The 19515-nt window shown below is 31.5% G+C and overlaps 1 protein-coding gene across 2 annotated transcripts; it reads left to right on the forward strand.

Annotated features, from left to right (window-relative positions):
- The first annotated feature begins 1208 nt into the window (after positions 1–1208).
- Positions 1209–13788, forward strand: LOC126736353 (uncharacterized). 2 transcript variants are annotated; one of them, XM_050440671.1, is made up of 4 exons: positions 1209–1297; positions 1360–1496; positions 12086–12272; positions 12326–13788. In XM_050440671.1, the coding sequence occupies exons 3-4, from the start codon at positions 12112–12114 to the stop codon at positions 13629–13631; spliced, it is 1467 nt and encodes a 488-aa protein (XP_050296628.1). In that variant the 5' UTR covers positions 1209–1297; positions 1360–1496; positions 12086–12111; the 3' UTR covers positions 13632–13788. The 2 variants fall into 2 exon arrangements, with proteins under 2 accessions (XP_050296628.1, XP_050296627.1); XM_050440670.1 differs by lacking the exon at positions 1209–1297 and having other exon boundaries at positions 1304–1496.
- The last annotated feature ends 5727 nt before the right edge of the window (positions 13789–19515 follow it).

Here is a 19515-nt window from a genome sequence, read left to right on the forward strand (position 1 = left end):
TTGTCGTACTTAATTATAATTTTAGAAATACTAGAAAATTGGACACAAGCTATCCCGTATTTTTGCATTTATTAGACGGAGATGGAAGAATGTTTTCTCTTGACTGCTCTGATAATTAAATACATTTTGCATTGCGAAAGATTAGTATTGTGGCACCACTTTAGCTCACCTTTTATAAGGGAAGAGAGAGACAACGAAATACAATATATACAGATTAAAGAGAGCAACAACAATAGGATAAAAATATCTATCTAGTTGCACGTCTCTTTGGTTGTCTCTGATTCTGGTTTTAACCACAGAACACAAATATATAGGTTACAATATACAAATATATTGGTATTTACCAATATATTCTTTTTTTTTCTGTGATTCTGGTTTTAATCCAGAACACAAATATTAAGGTTTTAACCAAAATAGGGGAAAACGTGACGTGACGGATCAGCTGTTCGGCGTTTGGTATTTACCAATTATTACCCGGTTTTGGACTTGGGTTAAACTTTCGGTTATATAGTCCAGGAGAAGGCTATGATCGGATTGTAAAGAATTGATTGAGAATTGCAATATGATGTGCGCCTTGTATAAATTAAGAAAAATAAATACCAATTAGTTTTAAATTATACGCTACTTAGTAAAAAAAGTTAAATTAAAGGAGAGAAAATTTAAAATTAATTCCGGCAATAAGATGTTTATGGCTTCACCTATGCAACTTTACATGACTATTATACATAATTTATTTTAGATCCAATAAAAGCATTTTTATTCGAGAGAAAAGAGTGGCTAAGGCTCTGGAAAATCAAAAAAATTGATTTTAAACTTAAACATACAGAAAAGAAAAAACAAAAACATAAACTCTTTAATTCCTATTAACCAATTCATTTCAGCGACTATTTCTTTAAATCAGAATTTTTAAGTGGGGGTACAATACATCACACTTACCTGTCAAAGTTGTCAACCAAAAGAGTAACGCGGTTCTTACCAATTCAACGCTGAAAATCGGCTTATATCGACTTTAGGATAATCTCAAATTTTTATATTATACTTTTCCCACAATCGATCGATGAGATTCCTGGAGACTCACCCTATATATTAGATATCTCTCAATAAAAAATTATTAAAATCTATTGGAAATTTTAAGAAACACAGAGATCAAATAACAGCGGGCGCGGACTAATAAATAGGCTACTGGCAACCGATCGAACGCTAGTTAACAATCTTTGGTCCTGGCAACTTGAGGCTTAATACACTATATATTTGTGTTCTGTGCTTAATACGAAGAAGAAGAAGTTTATGTTATTGTGTATGTGTATGATTGGAAAGTGGAAAGAATAGAAATTAATATTAAAAATATATTTTTTGTAGTGTATACGATTTGTGTAGTATAATATTCAATATTGCATTCTTCTTGATGTTCACCTATCGCAGACTGTAAGAAGAACAGTTCTATTTGTTCGATAATGAGCTTCTGTTGCCCTAGTCAGATTACCTTTTCTCACAATGTAAGAATTTTTGTTACTTGATATCTATCCTTACAGGTACTTTTTTCTTAAATGCGGAACCTATGCATTAATTACATAATTTACTTAACGCTCTTTGAAAGAGAGAGGTCCAGGGGAGCAGGCACTATTAAGAATAAATTGAGATCTGAAGTTATTTAGGCCTTTATTCTATATTTTACTTTGTCACTCTTGCTTTCATTGCATTCTAAACTAGAATTTTTTTTTTAAATATGCAGACCCTCTTCAATGGAAGGGTTAAGGGAATTTAAAGTAACATAAACTTTGGTCCAAATTATAGACTAATTTTATTTAGTGGTAAGGACATCTAAAATGCAGGATAAGCAATAAAAATGAAAAAAAACTACTTTAGTTGCTAATACAAAAGATATTTTGGATATACTTCAAAAACTAACCAAGTCGAGTCTATACCCTATTAACTATATTTAAAAGTTTTTAGTTTTTGTTTTGGGATTTATAAGTTTTTTAGTTATTTATAAACAAAGTAATAATTTTTTTTCTTATAGTTAATAAATAATGACTTAATATTATATCTTATATCTTGTTTCTCTTGATTGGACTGAGCCAGTCTAAAAATGTTTAACTACTTATACAGGCAGTACACCTTAGTATGTATTTGTATACCACTATGCTTAAAGCCACATATGAATGACCAGGCTTTATAAAATTGTGTTGTACCACACTTAATTTAGTATAGTGTACAATAAAAATAAATAAATAAAGCCATGATAAACAGTTTTCTGACTCTTTCAGTTTTCTATGTACTTTTTTTAATGTTTCATTTATGGATGGGTGTTAAAACAAAAATTACAGGAAAATAACATTACAGGTAATATACCTCTTGAAAATAAAGAGATATTTTTTACAGTTTTATAATCATAGTAACTATAAAATACTTCAAGTTCTTTTTCAATATATCTAATAAAGTAATTTAAAAAGTATTACTCTTTTATCATGCTTTCAAAACTGTCCCAAAAATATGAAATGCTTTTTTAATGCTGCTAGTACATTTGCTAGTCTAGTCATTCCATATACAGGGTGACAATTTAAAAACTTGAAATGGCCATATATTAGGAATCAAAAAACACTGAAAACAGTTTCTATAACATGATGGGAGAACAAAAAGAAGCATATTATCTACCCTTATCTGTAACCCATTGAATAGGGTGAGATACACCGCAAAAATCTTTAAAAAAAAGGCAAGTAGAGTGATACAACATCTTAAAGCTCTTGAAAAATGTTTCCGAATGATACCCTAGAAAGTTACATTTCAGAAAATTCTCCCTGTTTATCAAATAAAACAATAAATAAAAATACTATTTTCACATTTTTATTATTATTTACTTGATGTGGAAAATGATTTCCCTCATTTTGAAGACAATAATAAAGCCTATTTTCAAAACTTGAAAAATTAGCTTACATCGTAAATCTATAAAATAACACAACTCTTTTAGCTGGTTAACATTAAAAACTAAACATTATGGCTCAAATCACATCATTGACCTAAGCTTTGTTTTATAGTATTATTTACTATTAGCTTCAACTCAATATAATTTTTGAAGTTCCTTTTAGCAGTAGCAGAGAAACTGATTATGTGAACTAAAATTAACACCGTATTATTTGAAGAAATGTCTTCAGTTAACCATTTAAATATGGAAAAAATCAAAAGGAACCCTTTATTCTAACCTAAATGAAAAAAAGTCTAGAATTTCATAAATGCTATTCATACACATAGATTTAAAAGTTTTATGTTACCTAATTTTTATACAAATTCTTTAGTATCCACAATTTTTTTTGTGGTCTTATTTATCAATGTTTAGTTTTTGTATTCTTATATTTGTTGTCCAACAAAAATGGTAATTTTTTTGTTTTTCAATTTTTTTTGATTATTAAGGTCAAGACAGTTACATTTTATGAGTTGGAAAGAGATGCCTCGACAAATCATAAATGAAATTGACTGAGCAAGAATAGTGGCTTTACTTGAAGGTCATTGTCAAAGGTTCATGGCTAATAAAGGCTAACAGAATTTTGGAATTTGGTTTTCTTTCTGCTGAAATAAGAATTTGTCTGGTGCAGGATAGTCATTGGATATGGGTATGCAGGCAGCCAACAAGAGCTGCCCAGCTTACTGATGCACACCCTGTACCACCCTTTGCAGGAGGAAGTGCTTTGTTCTGGGATGGTTCATTGCTAATGGTCGAACAGAATTAGAACAGAGGGAGATTCTAGACTATTACGTCAGACTATAGAGAGAAGCTGTTGGTGAGGCTTTTGTTTTTATAGATAATAACGCCCGACCTCACAGACCAGTAAATGAGTGTCCGGAATCGGAAGGCATAAATTGTTTGGAGTGGCCCGCTCTATCGCCAGGCATGAATCCTATAGAAGATGCTTGGGACATGCTTTGCAAGGCCTCTCCAAGCTTGGATAAACTAGCCATTTATTGTACATATCTTTTTTCTTTCCCACAATTCTATTGTTCATTAGTCCCCCATTAATTTCTATTCTTGACTTTCTTCCACTTCTCCAATAGCCTCCAATGCTGCTTTGCCAAGAGCCTTAATGATTTCATTATGTGTATGAATTGGTGAGCAGTAACAAACTAAAATTAAGTAATACCTAGTTCCGATATAGAAACTGGGTAGACTGATTTTCAAATCTTTGTAGATTATACCTGATTGATGAGATGGTTTTAATGATTAACCTTAATTTGGGAGTTTTTTTCCTGCATATTATACTGTAATGGATTATTGATTTTAACTTTCCCATTGTTTGGGTCCACATGAATTTATGGATATCATTGTGTTGATATTTATTGAATTATTTATTTATGCCAAAAAGTGTAAACTCTTACACAAGTCAAAATACAGAAAAAAAACATTGCAATAATAATAAAACCCATGCAGTAATACGATAAGATAATCCATAATTAAAGTAAAAATACATCAAGGATTAAGTTTTACATTAAGTAAAACTAACAAATACAAAGCAACTTTAACAGAAATATAATCTTAACATAAAAGACTCCTAAAAAGCCATGATGGAAAGTAATTCCTCAAATGAGTAAAAAGGCTTGTTAATTAAGAAATCTTTAACTTTATTTTTGAATATACAAAGTGGCAGAACCTTTACAGAGGCTGGCAGAGCATTAAAAAATTTTACTCTATAATGCGAAAGCCCAGTTCTTGATCTGGACAGTCGATGGAAAGGTGGAATTAAGGAGCTATTATTTCTGGTAAAGTACCAGTGGGCATCAGCATATGTTGCATAGTCAGTCTCATTTTTCCTAACATATAATAGCTACACTAGAATAAATGCAGGGTAGAGTGAGAATTTTCAATTTCCTGAAGTGGGATTTACAACACTCTCAAAAAACACAAAACTCAAACTCAAAAATGCTTTATTGTCAATATAAACATAGAAGTTGTAGACAAAGCCAATAGACTGTACATTAAAGGAATAAAAACGAGAAACTAATTTAAAATAAAATAAAATTATATAAAACTTTGAAAAATACTTAAATGCTAATCATTAAAAAATTCACTTAAACTATAGTACGCTTTACTAGTAAGAAATATTTTCGTCCTTGTACGTAGGCTTTTTTCAGTCTTAAAGTTGTCTTATTTCTAGTGGAAGTTTATTAAACAGCTTTCTGCCTCCATATATGATAGAGCTACAGACAAGTTCAAAATGAGGAATGGGTAGCCTCAACAAATAATTTTGTCGCGTATTATAGTGGCTTCCTAAGTGGAGTTCCTGTTTATATTTTCTAAAAACTAAGCAAACTGTTTCCAAAATAAAGATAGAACACAGGGTTAAAATATTATGACTTAGAAAAAACGGGCGACATGAATCACGAGGCTTGGCCCCACATAGATATCTAATGGCCCTTTTCTGGAGTACAAACACTGAAGTAAAAAGTGAATTTGAACATGAAACCCAAAAGCAAATTCCATATCGAAGGTGCGACTCGATAATCGCGAAGTATGCAGATCTGGCGATGGAGAAATTAAGACTGGTGGCAATAACCCTTAGGGCGTAGCAGCCTGATGAGACTTTTCTACATACATTTACAATATGGTCTTCAAATTTAAGGAACTTGTCTATGGAAAGACAAGTTCCAAGAAATAAATATATCTTGAAATAATTTAGTTTAAAGCTTAATAATTGATGCTATATTCAAGTAATGTGAAGAGTATAGTAAAATATATTATTAATACTATAGTATAGTGTATAAAACTATAATAAATTAAAATTAACTAAATTATGTTGGATGACACTAATATTATAGGGTCACCCAACTATGAGTATTTTTAAAAAACAGCAAAATAATATGATTAAGCAAACAAGTAATTAGCCAAATGGAATGGTCCTTCCATTAAAGGCATGTTTTGTCTTCATTCATGGAAATTTATTATTTGTTGAGGCTTTAAAATTCTTTTCAAATGTTCATCATTTTCATACATAACATATTTATGAAAAATTATTGTTTTTATTCACAAATGTAAATGCAAAAACTTTTCATATTTTCGTTTTTATCCGGCTAATTATGTTTTTGTTAATTTTCTGCTTATCCTCTTCATCTTCGATGAATTTTGAAACAAGTTGTTTTTGAAACGTTTTTATATTTTCTTTTGCTTACTCTATTGTGCTAGGATATATACACCCATAAAACTTTAATTTTTTAGCTTGTTCCTTAATTCTCGTGATTTCTTAGTTATTTTTAAATTAAGCTTTCGAATATTGTAAAACTATGTTAGTAGTTTTTTCAAAATTTCTTAATATATATTTTAAAATAATTCTCGTGTGTCCTTTCGCATAAACGTATTAGATCGTTCGTTATAAATATGTTTCCTTATGTATGTATTACTAATGCATTTAGTGATGTTCTAAAGTGTTAATCAAACAAATTTATTTTGGGTGACAGAAGATCTTTGAAGATTGACAAAGTTGGTTTTTTAAAAGAAAAATGTTAAAAAGAAAACCGGAAAATAAGGTATGGCAGAAAAAAGGATTATGTGCTAGAATTGTCAAAGAATATATTTAATAAAACAAATAACATTGAAAAAAGTGAAACATTAAGATATTGATATTTTGGTTATTTTTTCATGTTGGTTTTTAAGTATTTTGTGTTATTATTACATAAAATTTTGGTGTTTACATCTTTTTAATTGTTTCATTTTATTTAATGTAAATATTAGTTCTAAATTCGCGCATTTAAGGGTTATTGATTTGTTTGATTTTGGGCATAATGGACCATGTTAGTCTTTTAAGACACACTTGAGTGAACTCAAAATAGCAGGAGATTGCATAACAAATAAACTACATTTGAGATGTGGCATGAGGTGACAGATTTTAGATAAATCGAAGATAAATTCTCTTGATTAATTAGCGATGTTGATTGACGATTTTGAAGTTGCATAAAGATACATCTTTTGAATCAAAATCTACAGGAAAATGTTAAACCACTACAAATTTACCCACGCATCGTATTAATTTAGGTCGGTGAGTAAAATAGCCCTGTATAGGGTTTCCTTTTGGTTTCACTACTAAGCCCTCATCAGTGATATTTTTAAATCCTTTATATATCTACTAATATAATATAACTGAACTCTAAATACTCTGAACTCTACTTTAATCATTATAATACTGTGCCTGCTCATATTGTCAATAAAAACATATTTGTTTATTTGTATATACGAAATACTCATTTTAAGGGTCACTTAAAATACCATTTCAATGTTTCCTTTAATAGCAGATGAGAACTTTGTTCATAATTGTAAGACCACATAATGTATACATTATTAGAAATTAATCCACATATGTATAACAAACTTATGATTTTTCAATTTTGATTTGTTAAAAGAGTAACGCCAATTGAAGGTGATCAGTATTATAATTATATAACAGTAATATAACTTACATATTTTTTTTTTAGTTGCGGATCATCTCGGCTTGAAAAGTTGCCAAGTATAAACTGACTCTAAAATGAATTCAGTTCCGTTTTGCATCAACTGGAAGACTAAAGCAAACCATTTTCATTCGTCAATTGCTCGTTTGCTACAAGAAAAGAAACTATTTGATGTAACAATAATGTGTGAAGGACAGGTGTTTAATGCTCACCAGTTGGTTTTGTGCATTTGCTCTGAATATTTTGAAACTGTTTTGCAAGATGTGCCTGTCACCCAACGCCCTATAATTTTTTTGCGCGATGTATCTGCAGAAGAATTTCGGTACATACTAGATTACATGTATAAGGGTGAGGTTATCTTGCCTGAAGCTATATTACCTCATTTTTTTGAAACCTGCAAGTTGTTACATATTAAAGGTTTATATGAAGAGACACAGAGCGAAAGTGGAGAAACTGAAGTGAACAAAGAAAATTCACCCCGTAAAAGCCCACCTAAAAAAAGAAAAACAAAAAAAAGACCGCAGGTTAATAGACTACCCAAAAAAACACTCCTTGTAAATACAGACGATTCTGAAGATATTACTTTGGCAGACCTAGAGGCTAATCAAACAGTAATAGAAAAAGCGAATTGTAGCGATATCTTAAAAAGCCCTCCCCGTTCACCTGAGAGCCTAGTTTTTACTTATAATAAATTGCCTGACACTCCACATACTTCTGAGAGTCTTGTAGTAGAGAATAACAGTTATGAAGTCATAATATTATCAGAAGATGGCCAGGAACTACGCCAGGACGAAGCACCAGATGAAACCCAATCAGACAGTTATTTTACGTCACGTTCAGCTGATCAAATTACATTTATGGAAGGTATTGAACTTCAGGAACAATGCTTCTCAGCAAAAAGCGTTGTTGACAGTGATGAGTCTGAAATAATCGTACGCAGAAAATATGACCGATCATCAAAAAATAAAATCCAAACCGATTCTGTAATAGCTAATAAGGAAAAGGCCATTCAAAATGCACAAAATTTAAAGGTTGTTTTACCAAAAATTTCCAACAATGAATCATCAAGAAGTATAGAAACCTCAGATGAAAGTGAAATACCTTTAAGTGAATTAAAACGGCCACGTTTAGCTAGAAAAAATGTTAAATAAATTTATTAACAATAAAAAATAAAACAAAAAATTGTAAAATGTCTTACGCATATCTTGTTTGTGACCTGAAAAAATATTTGTATAGTTGTAATTTAGATTAAGATGTTTAGTTTAATATATTGTAATTTTATCCATAAAATACATAGAAATAGTATTTGATACGTATAAGACGACTTTTTTTTTTAATCCATAATACTTTCTCTAATTTAATTAAATAATCTATCCTCTTGCCACACTACTTGTGAGCAGATTTGCGTAATTCTTGGTTAAAATTTCTATATTTTATTCTAATTCATGCGGATAATTATAGTTAATTGTATGCAGGATGTCGAGTAGGCGGCGCATGGATATTGTTTAAGTAAAAATAAAATTTACTGGTCAAAACTATTGGCAGTGACTCCTATTAATTTATCACACAACGAAATAATATATATTTCACTATTTATGAAAGTGTACGAGATAAAAATACGTTACAAGTAATTACAAAACGGTCACGGTTTTCCCTAATTTATTTTTCTTACTTCACAGCCATGATCATTCAGGGATGAGTAATTTTAATAATAGAATATAATTAATTATTATTTTATTGTAACATGAAACAAAGCTGGATATTATTGGAACTTGATAATTGATAAGCTTTGCATGGTTAACAAATCTAGAAAAAGTTATCCGCTTTGTAAAAAGATCTAAGAACTTTTTCCTTAATGAGTTCAATTTTTTCATAAATTGTAGTTAAATTTTCTTTAAAATGCCAACCCTGTTAACAATAAATCGCCATTTAACTTTGATAGATTGGAAATTGCAGCACAACGTAGCTTGCTATGCTTTTTAAACCATTTTTTTCTGTGCGTATCATTCATAGTTGTGTAATTATAGTTATTGATAATGTATATAAGTAATGAATCACGTTAGGTGCAAATGATTTTCGAACAAAAAATATTGTTTTTAATTATTTTACTTCATTTTTAACCATGTTCAATAAGCTATTAATCGAAAGCGTTCAAAAATATACATTCTTTTAGAATCCGAGAGACAGATTATACCATGCAGCCGCAAATCAGGGAATAGAGTCTAAAATTTGCTATAGGTTTCTCTTTTAAGGGTAATGAAAATGCTAAACACAAATCGTCCAAGGTGCCCCACTCACAACAATCCTAAATGCTAAACATCCTCTTTCGAGGCGCGGCCCGTCTCGGAGCGGATCTGATACACTGGGATTTAATATTCATGTAGATATTAACAAGCTTTATATGTTATTTGGATGGATATAACTTTTATATCCATCAATTTGAGGTGGTGTAGGTGCCTATTTAGAAACGAATTAAGTGTAAGGAAAATACAATTAGAAAAAAGTGAAGAACTTGAACAACTTGGATTTAACTGGGGTTTGGTAATTTTTTGTCGTCCTCTAAAAACCAATGCACAAAATGCATTAAACTTCCTTAAAAACTCCTACGGTGCCATTGTACCCTTAATTGTGTGGTGAAACGACTCTTATAGGCGACATATAAATATCAGTTCCTTGGATAATTCCAAAGTAAATAATTTTGTTGAATATTTAAGTATTAGACTTATTCGACTTTAAACAACTTTTTCTGAACCTTAAAATTTTCTGAGAAGAAACTCAGTTTGACGTCATAATTCTGCCAAATAAAAATATGCTTTGTGGCCAAGTAGTGCATTTACATGATGTTAACAATCCAAATGGATTTATTATTATATAAATATTAAAATAACAAAAGTAACACCAAAAATTGTTAAATTCGACATTTTAAAGCTTTAACGAAGAGAATTCCAAAAGAGATTTGCTAAATGTTGACTGGGGTTCAATATTGGATCAAAACACTACGGATAAAAAGGTTAAAACTCGGTTAAAAATTAAAACTAACGGATTTGATTATCGAACTGTTTAACTTGCATGCTCCACATCATATTTTCAACTTTGTTATTACAAATAATATATTTGTATCAGTGGTGCCCGAAAGTTAGCAATCCAAAAGACTACAATCACTGAGACCAATAAGTCTTTTGGGTGTTTTCTTTTGGCAAAATTTCTTAAAGTTTATTTGACCAAAAGAGATTAAAGTACAGTTATTAATAAAAATATATCAAAAAAGCTTGTGCTAGGCAGAGAGGTGCCTCAGGGATCAATTCTAGCACATTTATTCGTAATTTACACGGTGGATATGAACCGGTGGGACCTGCCACAATATTGTGATGACAGTCAAGGCTAATCAACTTTTAGCACATCAAGCCTCATAAAAGCTCAACAAAATATCAATCAATGTTAAGCATAATAATTATTTCATTACTCAAGCCACAATGGTCTTAAACCCAACAAAATCAGCAGTAACAATGAGTGGGCGGCCGAGCACATAAATATCAAAATGGCAACGTAAACATTCCAGTTTTACAAGAGTGATGTTAAATAAAAAACTAAGATTTAGGGGTCAATTTTAAAAAATCACACAAAGAGCATATTTTTTACTGGGAAATTCGTGTAAAAGCAAACATTGTAAGTTTTACTATTACAATAATTTCGTGTATAGTCCGTGTTAGGATAGAAAAACTCATAATTCCTTGCAAAAAATACAAAATTATTGCATCTATTTTATTTGTATTCTTAGGTTGAAAAACCGTGTAAGTCATAAACTCAAAGAATTAAACTACCTTAATATTACGGGCAGAAATGCTTCATTTTGGCTGCTTTCTTCACAGATTGTTAAAAACTAGGAAACCCGGTGCCCACTAGAAATAAGAATTAATTTGAAATTCCCACCAAACACCGGACGCATTGGTTGAAACATCATTTTCCTACTAGTCTCCAAATTACTCAATAAACTCCCGACCAACTTTCTCTTCTTTCAAAAACACTCACCTTAAGTTCATACGATATCTTTTAAACAAATATTTAGGAATTAGCTGTATCTGATTTTTCTATTGTTAGATATAGATAATATAATTTTTATATGCATATTCGATAGCAGCTTTGAACTGAAATTCGCCGAGCTTAAAATACAGTTCTTTTATTATTAATATTACTATTATTATATAGATTTTAATTTTACAATAGTGCCTTTGAATGAAAATCACAATATTATTGCTTACAAATCAACGCCAGGAGTCAACCGTACTGAATATTTAAATATTTACCCACCAAAGCTAAACTAATGCTTCATATACATATAATAGAATTTTGAGGAGCGAATAAGTACCTCTGAAAAAAGTTAAACATTATTTATAATAGACTCCTTAAACGAATTACAATGCATTATCATTACAAATTAGTTAAAAACCTATATTAATACCAAGAACCCACTTTTAGCAATGCAATTTCTTAGAGCAACATAGTTCATAGTTCACATGATACAACAAAAGTGGTGCAACTTGCGTGTAATTATTTATCTTATAAAATTAAACTATTATATATCTATAGTGTTTATTTATATATCATTGTAATATTAAATTTGAGAATGGACTCAACAATTTGTATAAGAAATTCTTTTTAGCAAAGCAAATACGTATAAATTAGGTAATGTTCTCCTACGATGACCCCCTGTCGGTGAGTGGAGTCCTACGGGCAGTGGTCGAAAACGACCTGAACAAAGTGAAGCAACTGATTAAAGCTGGGAAATCTCCGAATATCAACGATAATCATGGAAATACACCTCTACATGCAGCTGTTATTAGAAACTTGTAAGTTTTTTTCTGGTTTGGCTTATAAAATGTTTAAATTTTAAAACTTGCAGATCAGATATTCTGGATTATCTCCTCAAACTAGATGCCACCGAAGTCAATGTGCGAAATTTTTATGGAGAGACTCCCCTCTTTTTCGCGATTAAATATGAAAACCTTCATTTAGTTGAGAAGCTTATTTTGGCAAATGCTAATGTAAACCTGTGCAAACATGATGATGTAACTCCGCTTCACATTGCAGTAAAATATCCGGATGTTGTTCACTTGCTAATTAAAAACGGTGCTAATATAGATGCTATAGATTTTAGTGGAGAGACACCTTTACATGAAGCAATCAATGAAAACTGTCTGGAAACAGTTTGTATGTTGCTATATTATAATGCGGATGCTAATATTAAGTGTGATAATGATATAACTCCGTTTATGAAAGCCATTATTATTGAGAATGTGGAAATGCAAGATATTTTAATAGACTACGTAACAGATTTTAATGAGATCACTAAGGATGGCATGACGACTTTGAACTTAGCGTTAACACACCAGTGCCCACATGTTGAAGAAATTGTTAAACGAGGAGCTGATGTGAACCCCCAACATCCATCTGTAAATTCATTTTCGATATGCCTGCAAGCTCGTAACAAAGAATATATGAAGATAATTTGGCCTCGTTTTAAATATCAGCCACTTTTTAATGACATCTCTTATTTGGAGAGTATGATTCTCGAGTCAGATGAGCAAGTAATAAAAGATTTCTTACGAATTATCATTGATAGTGGCAATTTAGCACCAATCTTTAAATATTTCGATTTTAAGTGTTTTTATCTTTATTTGTATGAACGCGTTGAACACAAAGAAACTTGGTTGGATCTTACATTTGAGTTACTATGTTTATACTTGTGTGAGGGAAATGTTCTTCGCGGTGATATCATTAGTCAACTTTATATGTTATTTGGGTACAGTGAATTGTTGCGCATTTGTCTTCACATGGATATTGATCAGTATTACACCGAAGATTTAAACATGGGCCTTCTTTTATCAGATTTTTCTAGATCAATCGAAGATTTAAAATCATTTTTATTTCGATCTCAAATCATCCACATACCTATAAAACAGTTTTTACCGTTTATAAGAGTTTCCGGTCGCATTACTATATGTGATATTGAAGATTTAGATTTAAGGGAAGAACTGCAAGGGATTCCTTCTTTACTGGAATTGGCTAGAAACGCCACACGTGACTACCTTGTGTCAAATTTTGATTTAAAAGTTTCCAAGAAGTACTATTTGTTTGTACAGAACATGTCTATAAATACTATTTATAAAGACATTTTGACCTTTAAAAAGGCAATTTATAAAAAATAGTGGAGACTATTTTTGGAGTGGATAGTTTAATGGTGGACAGAGTTATATAGTCAAACATCGCAATCTGGTAGAAAGATTTATGACTGCAAAGGCCTCACTACTCTGGAGTGAAAAATATCCAGGGGTGTACATTTGTAAATTAAAATCGTAACTTAAAATTAAACTGTTTAAAATTTCAGGTTTTTAAATCTTCGTTGTTTCTTTTTTTTCATGCAATAATGTTCAATGTAATTGTGTAACACGAAATTACCTTTCAATATTAGAATTATTCAATAAAGACCTGCAAGTGGAACAAGCCTGTTTACTCTTTTCTTTCGATCAGCCCTGTTGGATACCTATTAGAAACATAGAGTATTTTTTGAGTCAAATTTTCGGTCTACAAGAAACTGTCACGATAGACAGTCTTGTTTTTATGAAAAAAAAACTAGTTTTAATTTGAAACTAGTTAATAGCTGTAACATTTTTTATACGCATTCTACACCAGTCTACATCTTTCAAAGAGCTTGATTTCATATAATATGATGGACGAATTGATTTTATTTTTATGGATGGTCAAAAAATTTCATGTAGGTTTAATTATAAGCAAAAGTAATTTTGAGGACCATATTTATTCAAAAGTATTCAAGACGCATATACAGGAGGTAGAAGTTGTTATTTTACTATGTTATAAAAAAAGAAAGAAATTATTAAACTGACCATTGGCCGTGAACTACCCACCCACCCTGACGTGGTAATGCCAGCCGTATTTACCAACAAAAATCCCAAATAAATATCTTATCCAAACTTAATAATTTTTGCCAAATTCTCCGCACAATATACAGTCTTCATTAATATCTACATCCCTATCATCATTATTGTCTATTTCACTTTCTTCTTCCTCAAATTCTTGAATCCTTTTTTTCTATCATAAATTTTTTTTAACTTTTTCTGCCGTCTCACTTGGTTTATTTTTGTCTTCTCTTTTCAAATCTTCTTTTAGTGCTTCCCGTTGATGAGAAAATAATGGAATGTTGTTTTTTATTTTTTTCCCATTTTTGAATTGCATTTAAGCAACACCGGTTACAAATGATGTCATTAAATGTAATAGTTTTGTTTAGTCCCGTGTTTTCATTCCAAACACTCTGTTTTTCAGGAGTTCTCTAATTTTCGTGTGGTGCCTTAACAGAACTAGGCCGTGGGGCTTCTGCGGAAGCAAAGTCTTCATTGGGAAATACGTTGAGATAAGGGGAAATAGTCCCATCTCCTTGAAGCCTTTAATGACCTTTTTCGGGCTAGCTACTCTACTGAATGCTAAGTTGAATAACTCAGTAATATCGGCAGGATTTATTTTTTCCCCAGGATGACTGGTTAATAATTTGGAACATTCCGAATTAAAAGCTACCTTTAAAAGTGAATAGAAGGTCACATCTAAGCGTTGGAAGCGGTGATACGAGTGTGATGATCAACAGAATAATTCAATTTTCTTTGCAAAAATTGTAAGCTAATAAGGTGCAATGAGTTAAATGGTATCCATAATCAAAAAAACTAGATCTTCTTTAGAACATCTCATGAACGAGTGAAAATATTTTAGCCACATTATAAATAGATCCTCTGTAATCCATCCATTTTTTGAACACCCGTAGATGCAACCTGGGGGACCATTTCATCTGAAGATTTACTGACATACTTTGGCGAGCACATATGAACATGCCCGAATGTAAGTACCCAAAGCGTTAAAAGCACACATTGCTATAGTTGTTTTCCCCTGCTCCCAGCTTATGACAAACCCAACCCTTGTCTACACCGTGGTAAAGCCAGTTCATCATTATCATCATCAGCAGCCATTGCAATAAAATATTTTATTAGGTGTAATTTTATATTTCTTTCACGAATTCTGATAAATTTTCAAAAAAATCGGATACATCTTCGCGAATAAATGCCTTAATTCAGTTAATCCTAGTTCCTTCGGGTTCTTTTAGCGAAATATTGTGTCTATACGCAAATACAGCCACCCAGTGCTTACCAGCCAACTGTTTTTCTTGATTGAATGGGACATTAACATTGTTGGATTTTGCATAGGCAGGTGCGCGTCTTCGCACTTAAGCAATAAGAGTTAAACCGTAAAAATCGTCATTTTTCATTCGGTCTTGTATGGTTATAGGTCTTGTATATTTTGGTACCCCAAATTTCACGGCGTCTTGTCTTACTGACATAGCATGTTGAATGGCACGTATTATACAGGGTGTTACTTAAAGGTATGTCATAATTTAAAAAGGACATTACTGGACCGATTTTAAGTCGAAAAGTTCATACAAACATGGGTCCTAAAATGCTTAGTTTTTAAGATACAGGGTGTTAAAGTTTTATTTTTTTTTCGTTTTTAATAAATTTTTCAAATACGGTTTAAAATATTGAACTGAATTTTGGCACAGGATATTATGGCATAAAACACATTTTTTAGATGTTCATCTACTTTTTTTTAGCAACCAGTGGCGTAGCTATGATGAATTTTTAATACAATTTTACAAAGAAAATACTACGCCATTGACTTATGAAAAAAATTATGATTTTATCTTAATTATTAATCAATTATAAACAAAAAATTCCTCCATGACTTTTGCCGTAAATCTTACCGTTTGGGTGTAATCGTTAATTAAAAAAACGTCTTTTATGCATAAAATGCATCTTTAAAAATTATGGAAATAAATCAAGTTAGCTTTGCTCGTTGCCAGAAATTACTAGTTAAAAAATTGTAAATTATTCTAATTTGGAAATGACGCAAATGCATTTCCTTTATGGACTTGCCAATGGTAATGCTATGGAGGCGCGGCGTTTGTATCAAGAAAGGTATCCTAATCGCGCTGTCCCAGATAGAAGAATATTTATAAACATTCATCGTCGTCTGGTTGAATCTGGGAGTTTTTAAGGCTAATTCTGCCAAGGGAAGGCCCCGTACAGTTAGGACACCGGCAGTTGAAGAGGCTGTCCTACATGCAGTCGAAGAGGATCCGACCACAAGTACACGAAAAATTGGTATGGTATTGACATCTGCTACAAGACGGTATGGGAAATTTTAAGGGATTCTTTGTTATATCCTTTTCACATACAAAAGGTTCAGGCATTGCTTCTTAGAGATTATGAACCGCGTACGCAATTTTGTAGATGGTATCTCCAAAAAGTTACACAAAGTCCTCAATTTGGTGCGAGCATCTTGTTTACGGACGAAGCTAATTTCTCCAGAAATGCAATAATCAATTTCCATAACAATCTTTACTGGGCTCAAGAAAACCCTCATGCGATTACAAAGACACATTTTCAGGAACAATTTTCAATAAACTTTATTGGTTTGGATCGGTATCGTATCCGATCATTTAATTGGACCATCTTTTCTACCAGGACGCCTTAACGGACAGAATTATTGTAACTTTCTCCAAAATGATTTGCCTTTGCTTCTCGAAGATGTTCCTCTTCAGTTACGGCAACAACTTTGGTTTATGCATGATAGTGCTCCAGCCCACTTTAGCATATTGGCTCGTGAGCATTTAAATAGAGTCTACCGAAATAAATGGATAGGCCGTGGAGGACCACAGTTTTGGCCACCTAGACCACCTGACTTAAATAGCCTAGATTTTTTTTTGTGGGGACACCTAAAAACATTGGTTTATCAGACACCAATTGTGACATTAGAAGAACTAAGAAATAGAATTATTGACGGATGTGAAACTATACGAAACACGCCTGGAATTTTCGAAAGAGTTCGTGATTCTATGAGAAGAAGAGCAGAAGCCTGCATAGAGGCAAGAGGTGGTCATTTCCAACATTTTTTGTAAAGTGTATGTATGTATTGTATTTAATTGTTGTTGCTTTTTGTTCACCAGTTTGTAAAAAATAGCTTGAAAATAAATATTTGAAAAAGGTACCTAATAAAAACTGAAAATAAAATCAAACTTTACTTAACACAATCAAAAATAATCATTAATGTCAGTGTCATAATGTTTACAACAACAAAAAACAGTAGCTGGCAACGAGCAAAGCTAACTTGATTTATTTTCATAATTTTTAAAGATGCATTTTATGCATAAAAGACGTTTTTTTAATTAACGATTACAGAGAAATGGTAAGATTTACAGCAAAAGTCATGGAGGAATTGTTTGTTTATAATTGATTGGTAATTAAGATAAAATCATAATTTTTTTCGTAAGTCAATGGCGTAGTATTTTTTTTGTAAAATTGTATTAAAAATTCATCATAGCTACGACACTGGTTGCTAAAAAAAAGTAGGTGAACATCTAAAAAATGTGTTTTTATGCCATAATATCCTGTGCCAAAATTCAGTTCAATATTTTAAACCCTATTTGAAAAATTTATTAAAAACGAAAAAAAAAATAAAACTTTAACACCCTGTATCTTAAAAACTAATCATTTTAGGATCCATGTTTATATGAACTTTTTGACTTAAAATCGGTCCAGGAATGTCCCTTTTAAATTATGACATACCTTTAAGTAACACCCTGTAGTGCTTCTTACAAATGCCCCTTGTGCGAATAGGTTTTTTCTGTTTTTCATTTATAATGCTTTGGCATATAAAAAATACAAAAAACTAGCTTTAATTTAGAACTAGTTAATAGCTGCAACATTTTCTATATGTGGGGTCACGTCACGGCCGCCATTGCCCCATTTACTGTGGCCTGTATAAGCGAAAAATGACTCAAACTGATTTACTGGTATTGGTATTTTTTCTTACAATTAATGTCCAAAATAGATTACAATAATTAAAATAGACTTAGAAATCTATTAATTTACATACAGGGTGTCCCCAAAAGGTCTTTACAAAATCTAACCACATATTCCCGAAATCAAAATAGGCCGATTTAAAGCAACTTACCTTCAAAATTACTCCGATTCTGAACTACAGGACGGTAAAGTTTAAAAATAAAAATCGATTTTTTTAGAATTTATGAATATATTTTTAACGTATTCTTTAAAAATTTGTATTCAGGGGTTTTTTGTGACACCCTTTGGCCATCAAAAGGTGCTTTACACACCCACTTCTAATAGTTTAAAATGTCCATAACTTTTTTCTCAGTGTAGTTTTATACCGTTTTGTGAAAAAAAAAACAATTTCCTTAGTAATTTTAAACAAAAAAGGCCCGCTCAAGTTAGCCGTTTTCAAGATTATTTCGATTTTTAGATGTTCGATGTCGCAACGGTAGGTATATTCAAATATTTTAAATAAAAAAATTTACTTTTATCCAAGCACGAAATTAATTTATTAAACAATACGGATTTTATAGAAAATGTTCAAAATATTTCCCATTTTCACGAATACAAAGATTTACATGCCTAAGGAAATTAAAATAAACTAACGAGGACAAAAATTGTAAGCTAGTACGGTGCAATGGTTATCCATAATCAAAAGAATTAGATCTTCTTTGGAACATCTCATGAACGAGTGGAAATATGTTTTTTTTCTTATCGTTCTTTCTCGTGAGCATTTTTACTATTTTTATACTTTTCGCGATAATTTTTTATATATCTGTCACCTGCTACGAGCCTCCACTAATTAGTATGAGAATTACTATTCCATCTAAACTTCCATAGATAGCCCGCTTATGTTTCGAGTTATTCGTATGCTATTTACTATTACTGTTTTATTTGCTACGTCTATAATTTACGTCGGTTGGGTTCGGTTTTAACGGTCGTGGTGTTCGCATCGCGGCTTGGTTAGCTCCTTGGCGGGAATAGGCGTGGAAACCCCGACTGTGGAAGTCGAATTCCACTAGCCAGTCGGAAAATTCGTTGCTGCAACCGGAACTAAGCCCTGTGAGCGAAGAATCCTATTAATCCAGAGTTTTTGAGGTGACAAAAGACATGAGGGGAATGGTATGTGGCCGCCATATTTAAC

Source organism: Anthonomus grandis, chromosome 5 (genome assembly GCF_022605725.1).
Source record: "Anthonomus grandis grandis chromosome 5, icAntGran1.3, whole genome shotgun sequence".
In the NCBI taxonomy this organism is placed as follows: Eukaryota; Metazoa; Arthropoda; class Insecta; order Coleoptera; family Curculionidae; genus Anthonomus; species Anthonomus grandis.